This window comes from Phaseolus vulgaris, chromosome 10 (assembly GCF_000499845.2).
Source record: "Phaseolus vulgaris cultivar G19833 chromosome 10, P. vulgaris v2.0, whole genome shotgun sequence".
Classification (NCBI taxonomy): domain Eukaryota; kingdom Viridiplantae; phylum Streptophyta; class Magnoliopsida; order Fabales; family Fabaceae; genus Phaseolus; species Phaseolus vulgaris.
The window spans coordinates 33,714,918-33,723,588 of record NC_023750.2 but is presented as its reverse complement, the minus strand read 5'-3'; the positions used below and the strand labels follow the sequence as shown (position 1 = coordinate 33,723,588).

General features: G+C 29.8%; 1 protein-coding gene and 1 long non-coding RNA gene across 2 annotated transcripts; one reads left to right on the top strand and one right to left on the bottom strand.

Annotated features, from left to right (window-relative positions):
* The first annotated feature begins 1,731 nt into the window (after nucleotides 1–1,731).
* Nucleotides 1,732–2,394, top strand: LOC137817950 (uncharacterized). The gene has a single exon (XM_068621175.1). The coding sequence runs from the start codon at nucleotides 1,732–1,734 to the stop codon at nucleotides 2,392–2,394; it is 663 nt and encodes a 220-aa protein (XP_068477276.1).
* A 3,807-nt stretch (nucleotides 2,395–6,201) lies between these two features.
* On the bottom strand, nucleotides 6,202–7,936 carry LOC137819140 (uncharacterized). The gene is made up of 3 exons (XR_011082235.1): nucleotides 7,773–7,936; nucleotides 7,547–7,621; nucleotides 6,202–6,384 (listed from the first exon to the last, which is right to left on the bottom strand). It is a non-coding gene; the product is annotated as an uncharacterized lncRNA (long non-coding RNA).
* Nucleotides 7,937–8,671: the final 735 nt, after the last annotated feature.

The window sequence follows — 8,671 nt, the reverse complement described above, 5'->3', positions numbered from 1 at the left end:
AATGCAAATCTGAGTTGAGATGATCTTTCAAAAGGTCACGAGTAAAAATGTAAAAAAAATAAAAATAAAAAATGAATACTTCTCTAATAAGAAATGAAAAAGAATGAAATAATGGAAGTTCACGAGTAAATGATATATATACTTTGACACTCAATTTAATAAAAATTAAACAAATAATTATTAGTATTGAGAGATTGTATTTTTATGATTTTGTACTAGTTCTTACATAAATTTTAATAACCTATTCTCTTATATTAATTATATGATGATATTTTTTTTCTTATTTAAAATCATCATTGACTAATTATATGATGATATTAAGTCTTACATTAATTATATAACGTCTTATATTAATATAAAAACATTATATTAGACATGTAATAAAATATAGTTAAATTAATATACTTTTTCTTAAACTAATTACGAATTAATCTATTAATAACTATTAATTTATAAAATATTGAAGTTATATAAATACGATAAATTGAAAGACCTTGGAGACAAATTTAAATAACCCAAAAACTAGATGATAAGCAATCTATTCTACATCTGAAGAACACATAAATGCACGAAAAAAGGCCATCATAAAGGAAACATATATAAGACAAAAAAAAAATACCCACATTCAAATATTAAATACTAAATGTTGATCAATCAGTATCTTTATTATGACATTTATTAAGAATTTAAAAATATAATTTTTTATTAAGATACATGAAAATATATTTCCCTCTAGATTTTAATATACTTTTCTATAATTTTTAATAATTTGTTAATTCATTAGCAAGTATTCTATGCATACTTGTTAACTAGACCCAAAGTTTTCATATGTCGTAACCCGACATATATTCTATTGCTACGATATCAGTTATTTCTTATTAGTCAATTTTTTTCGTCAAACTGAGTTTTTTCTATATTTAAAAATTGATTAGTTAGTTTTTAAACTTTCAAACTTTAAAAAGTACAGAAGTTTAATTATTTCATCAATTTTGTAACAATAAATATTAAACTTAAATACAAAATGAGATTAAAATAATATATATATATATATATGATTTTATTAACTTTATAATAATAAAAAATTAACTAAATTTAGATATAAAAAAATACTATAGCACATATTTTTAAAATCACAAGACTAAATTCATGAATTTAAAAATATATACAGTAGTGAATGTCTTCTGCAAGTACCTCCCCCATTTGGCATTCACCCGAGACTAAGAAACTAAGAGTCGAAGGAGTAGCGCGAAATCAAGAAGGATCGTAGCGAAGCTTTAGTAACCTGCCCGAAGGAAGGAAGAAGACGAAGTCTTCAATAGTTCTCTAGGTCTCATCTCCCTAGCACGAATAATTGGCGCCCACCGTGAGGCTGAAAGAAACTAGCCGAAGAAAGAAAGTAGAAGGTCTCAACCAGAAGCATGGAGAGGATGACTGAAGCCGATAAGGCAATGTTGCTGCTATCTCTGCAGAGAGAGATGGTCGAGATGAAGAGGAAGACAGAAGAAGCTACCCAGAATAACGAACAAGAGATCCAGGCTCTTTGAAGGGAGAATGAAGAAATGAAGAAGAAGCTGATGGAGGGATCCTTCTGTTGGATTGACCAATGTTGTCAACAGGTCCTACATCTCCCCTCCCAACCCGAGACCGGTAGAGGAGACAAGAGACAAGGTCCCCACCCATGAGATGGATGGCGAATCCTGTCTGAACAAGTCAGCCAAAACGACTGCCACGATGGACTCGACCCATCGACACCCTTTCACTAACGCTATCATTGAAGTTCCGTTGTCCAACAAGTGGAAAGGTTTCAACAGAGACCGGTACGACGAGTCTACTGACCCAGACGAGCATATGGACGCCTACACTACCCACACGAGTCTCTACACCTCGGACGAGGCAGTGTTGTGTCGAGTGTTCCCTACATCGCTAAAGGGAGCAACCCTTAGCTGGTTTACCAAGCTCCCACCCAATTCCATTGATAGTTTCGCCACACTTGTGGTGAAGTTTGAGACTCAGTTTGCCACCAGCAGGCCGCATCACCTGACATCCATCGCCCTGGTGGGCATCCACCAGGAGAAGGGAGAGTCACTGAGAACCTTTGTTGACAGGTTCAATAAAGTGGCAATGAGTATTCGGAATCTCAGCCCTAACGTTGTTATGCATCATATGCTGACAGCCCTATGCCAAGGACCGTTTGCTGATAATTTGTGTATGCAGCCAGCCACCAGCCTAGACGAACTCAGGAAGAGAACTGCTAAGTTCATGCAGCTGGAAGAACTCAGGGAGTTCCGCAACCAGGCCCGTGCCGAGGCCAACGAAGAGAAGAGCAAGGAAGAGAAGGACCGTCAAGGCCGATTAGGTCAACGGGGTGACAGGTGCAAAGATAATAGGTACTGAGGGAGTCAGTTCTCAAGATACACCCCCCTAAGAGCCGAGAGTGGGAGAATCCTGGACGAGGCACTCAATGCTGAGTTGATCCCTCCTCTCAGGAAGATGGTCAGCCCTAACAATGTCGACCGAAGGAAGTAGTGTCGGTATCATCAGAATAGCAGACACTCCACCGAGGAATGTCAGGCTTTAAAGGACAAGATCGAGGAGCTCATTCAAGCCCGACACCTATCATCAAAGACTCATCGGATCCATCCATCCTTGAGCCTGGGGGCAAGTGTACTGCCATGGACCGACCGATCACTAACATGACTCGGTCTCCCTGACCAAGTTGACCGAGACCCTCACGGACGGTTAGACCGACCGACACACTTAATCCATTAACGCTCAAACCAAGGTCAGTGAAGCTAAGCTATCATTAAGAATTAGGTAATACGACCGTAAGTGTGATTCATTCCACTAATCAGGCCCAATAAAGTAAGTCCATTAAAATAATATAAATAGCACACATTTTAAGAAGAAAGGTACGTCATTATCACTATACACTCCCGAGTGCCGAATACCCTCTTTACTGACTTGAGTATCAGAGTCTCTTCTGCAGGTACGTTCCCCATTTGGCATTCACCCGAAACTGAGAGACCAAGAACCGAAGGAGTAGCACGAAAGTTAGAAGGATTGCAGGGAAACTTTAACAACCTGCCCAAAAGAAGAAAGAAGATGAAACCTTCAATAGTTTTCTAAATTTTATCTCCCTATCAGGAAGGAAAAAAAAAAGATAATGGGATAGTAAATCTTGTCAAAATCAAATTTTTACCTTAAATAAGTGTTGTTTCCAAGATACGAGTCACTATATCGGAAGGATCAAGTTTATTATTCTTTTATAAGGTAATATTATTCTTTTCAACGATGAATTTGCAGGATTTCTCATATTTGCATCAAGGTAAAAATATTAAGTGTATTATAATAATAATAAAATATTATATATATAAATTTATAATAAAATAAAAAGTATTATATATTAATAAAAATATTTAATTATATTATAAAATTTAAATACATAAACGATTATCTATAATATATAGTTCTATAAGATAATCGATTATGATAACATTATATAATCGATTATATGTTTTACATAATTGATTATATAAATAAATTTTATAATATAATTAATTATAATAATAAAATACTAAAATAAATAATAATAATAATATAAATATATCTATATACCTATAATAAAAAAATATTATTAATACTAAAACTATAAATACTTAAATAGTAAGATAACAATAATATTTAAAATTTATTTATAAAATAATAATAAAATTAAAATAATAATATTAATTAAAATAAATTTTAAAATAATGATAATAAATATAAATTAAAAAATAATACTTAAATAAATTTATTAAATAATAATAATATTAATAATATTTTTTAATTTTCTTTGTATTAAATATTTTATAATATTATTAATAAAATAAATATTAATTAATAATAAAAGTAAAAATAAAATTATAATATAATAAAAATAATCTAGTTGTTTAAATAAATTTTTTATGATAATAATATTATTAATATATATATATATATATAAATAAATTAATTAATTTTTTAAAATTATTTTTAAAGATAAGAGTAAATTAATTAATTGGCCATATTCCGAGAATAATAAAAAACTCGTAATTTTTAAAATAATTATTCTAACAGTTAAAAAATAATATAAAATTTTATTTAATTTAAATAATACAAAAAATATTTCATATTCTTAAAAGTAAAAATATATTTATAAAGTTACATTTTATACTTTTTAAAATAATTAAAAATATCTCATAATCATCAAATCACTTAGGAACTTTAATAAAAAAGTTTACAAATACACTCGAACCCACCCAATCCAATCACCCTCTTAAAAATATTATAAATATATAATATTTAATTTATAATTAAAAAATAGTTTAATAAATATAAAGTAAAATTCAGAAAATATATATGCAATATTTAGTTGTATAAATATAATAATGAAAATCCAAAAAGATCGAAATATGCACATTAACAAGAAAATAAAAGCAAGGCTACATTTTAGATTTTTTTTACCCCAATAGGAAATTGAATTCTACATTGGATGAAGTTTGACTCGAATACTAGGTAGTTTTTAATTTTTTTTTTGTTTTTTATTTAAAAACAAAACGAAGAGGATATTAAGATTTTAAAATAAAAAATATTATCTTAAAAAATAAATATTTTTGAAAGAAATTTAGAAAAATATCTGTTTTAAAAATAAAAAATAAAAAATGTAATACTGATAACTATTTATTTATAAATAAATAAAAAATATTAGGGAAATGTAAACGTAAAAATGTAAAAATAAATCATGTTAAAAAAAATATTGCAAACCAATTTTCAATTTCCTCATTTATGTAATTTTAAAATTTATTTTTAATTATACAGATAATTATTACATTCGGAAAGAAGATTCTTACATAGGAACTCATCTAAATAGTAAAATATTGTATGGCACGAAATAAAAGGAAGAGAAATGTGATGTAGCATTAGGGTTAGGGTTAAAAAAATGAGATGATTTTTGTGGCCGTTGGATGATGGACAATAAATGCATCTGCGTGTGCGACAGCGCAGCACGGTGAGTGGTCCCCTTCTTTGGTTTGTTCTTTCTTACATTGGCACGTGTTGTGTCAGTGTCCACACACGTTTTGTTGCCTTATAAACCTAAGTACTTTGACATCAATGGCATATCTCATCCTGTCACATGTCACAACGCAACCACTACCACATAAATACTCCACACATTCACATGCCCTCATCCACTACTCCTCTTTTCATTGAGGGTTGTAAAATAATTTTATTAGATTAGAAAAGAAAATGTGAGAAAATTTATATATTTGAATTGAGGGTATTTTAGAAAGGAAAAACTAATAAAGTATGTATGTGAACGATGTTATGGTTTTGAAAATATTTTAAATTATTTTTAATGATGTAAAATGTGAGATTAGAAGTTTGTGTATAAAAAAATTAAAAATTAAAATATGAATTGTTTTTTATAGATTTTAGTTAATTAAAATAATGTAAAATTAAAGTTATAAATAAAAATAATTAAATAATGTAAAATTAATTTAAATAAAAAATAAAATATTTTAAATATTTTTGTGTTATATTAAATTTTTATTATTATTTGTTTTGTTAATTAATATTTTTTTTAAGAATATAATTAAATAATTTTTTTAGTTAAATTTATGTTATTATATATATATATATTAATTAAGTATATATATATATTTTATTTATATAAGAATATTAATATTAATGATGATTTTTATTATTATTATGAAAATGTTAATATATTTTAAAAGTAAATGAGCATTTAAAATTTGACTAACATAAGTTTTTTTTATGTTTAAAATTTAAAAGTAGTATGATATATGAATTAATAACATAAAAAAAAATATTTTATATTTTATGTATCATTCTTTACTTGAACTTGATTGGTATAAAATCATGATAAAAAAAAATTTTGAAATTGGAAAATCTGAAGAAAATAAAAGATAACTTAAAAAAAACAGACATAATCGATTATTCATAGTTTTCAGCAGCATAACCGATTATGTTTTGTGTTCAAAAATGGATATAATATAATAATATAATCAATTATGCTTCCATTAACACAAAACATAATCGATTATGCTAAAAAAAAAGAAAGATCGGTTATGGACTATTGTTTATGGGTTAATCAATTATGGATTATGTATTTTCATATGGTTAATCATTTATGTATTGTGGAATATGTAAAACATACCTCAGATGTAAAAAAGTGAAAGAAAATGAGGGGCTCATATGTAATCTAACGATGCACACGTGACTTTCTCTTCATTCCTTCATAAATTTTTGCAAAAGTGAGTAGAACCACTTTGCTCCCATCCCTCCACATTCACAGAAGCAAACACGGGGTGCATCCTCACTTCCATTTGCATCAATAATGCACACCTGATCCAAATACAGTGTTAGAGATTCGTTGTTTTATCTTCTTCATATTATCATTTTCTGCTTTATTAAGTTTAGATTAAATATTTTTTTCGTCCATGTACTTTAACGTGAACTTGGTTTATGTTTTTAAACCAAATTTTAGATCTCTTGTGTAACACCCCATAATTTACATATAACTATTACAATACCGGTTCTACATATTTCTATACAAACTTACAGTTTTTCAAAACATTCCTAATACGTGATTAGGACATATAGAAATACAAATATTTACTATATAAGTTTCAAAATCAACGCCTTAAAACTCTTCTGATCCTCAGACACTTGTAAGATCATCTGCTCGTGTACGTAGTACAGTCATCGCAGTTCAAACACAACAAGAAAAGCAAGAGTAAGCTAGTGAAAATAGAATTTTATAATATACGCAATTAAATCAAAAGAGAAAACCAAGTTACATGATCAATTTCTCAAATTATACAATCTTCTTCAAATGCCAACACTAAAACAATCACATAGATCTCACATGGATCTACACATCCAAGATATTCAACAAACAACGTCTTCCGGAAGACCCGTATTAAGTAAGTCCTACCAGAGACTAACACCTGATCCAAAGATTACCAGCGAATCCAACAGAAAGGATCAGGGTAAGTTCAATACAACCCAAGCCGTGCATCTCATATGTCACGGTGTGCATGAACTCCCACATCAGCTTCTCACCACCTGATATTTTAGTCTACGTGACTTAGATCATCAGTGAAACTCGGAGATCTCTGTTACCACATAGGCATCAATACTTAATACACAACAAACATCAGTCCATACATTATCCCGACATCAATATTTAATACACAACGAACATCAGTCCATACATTATCCCAAATGTATGAATTCAATTCCATACCATTTCGTCATACAATATAATTCAAAAAGTGATCCAAAATATTCAAAAGTCTATTTGACGTAAAAAAAATAACACTTTAATATTAAATCATTAAAACCGAATATTTCCACAAATTTAAATAATATATAAACAAACAACCCAATATATATAAACACACAACATCCCTGCAAGAAAAATTGAATATTGGGACCACGTCCCTTCCGCATTCAGATCTTCTATCCTAGGGTGCTATTAAAAATTAAATTTAGCTTCCTTTACCTCAATTGCTTGCTTTCCAAGCAACTTTTAAAATTTTATTCCCCACCGTTTGGATAAGCTTCAAGATTTACGGGCCTAATGCAAATTATCCAAACAAAACAAAATTTCAGTATATAATAGAATAAGTTGAGAGGATTAAACTTCTCAACTGACCCCACCAAGATTGATGACTAAATCCTAAGGAAAAACAGAGAACAAAGGATATTTAGAGTAAAAATGAACTTACTCTGTTTGAAAATCTGATCGGGTAGAAATGTTCCTTAACTCCTCTGCTACAGCGTGGTATGATCAGATTCTAAAATAGATGAGGTATGAAGTGAGAAATTAAGAGAGAAGGGAGAGGAGAGAAGTTGGTAGAGAGAGAAAGTGATTTGGAAGAATGAAGAAGAAAGTGATAGTGTGGGCACACTGTTTCTGCTTTTTTTTTTAAAAAAAGTGCCGTTACATTATCTCCAACTACAAAAATTTTCGTCCTTGAAAATGAACTTACCAAGAAAAAGATTAGGGTATGATGCTCGTATCACCTCTTCAATTTCCCAAGTGGAATCTCCAGAGGTGAGATCCCACAATACTTTCACCATGGGAATACTTCTTCCACGAAGTTGTTTCACTTGTGAATCTAAAATTATGATTGGCTTCACTTCAAACGACAAATTTTCTTTGACCTGGATGGAATCAGACTCTAGAATGTGGCTAGGATCAGGTACATACTTTCTTAGCTGGGATACATGGAAAATATTGTGAATGTTAGCTAAAGAAGGAGGCAAAGCAATTTCATAAGCCACAGGACCTATTCTCTTGAGAATTTGATAAGGTCCTATGAACTTAGGAGTCAATTTCATGGATTTGAGTGTTCTTCCTACACCAGTGAACGGTGTAACTCTCAAAAAAACATGCTCGTCCACAGAGAATTCTAAAGGTCTTCTTCTTTGATCTGCATAAGATTTTTGCCTTCTGAGAGATGTTTTTAATCTTTCCTGAATCATTTTCACTTTCTCATTGGTTTGTTGTATTAATTATGGTCCAATTAACACACTCTCACCATCCTGAAACCAGCACAGAGGTGTCCTACACTTTCTTCCGTATAATGCCTCGAAAGGAGCCATTCCTATGCTAGCTTGGTAA

What these genes read in the sequence shown, in the direction of transcription:
- LOC137817950 (XM_068621175.1), top strand. Translation starts at nt 1,732, where the DNA reads ATGGACTCGACCCATCGACACCCTTTCACTAACGCTATCATTGAAGTT.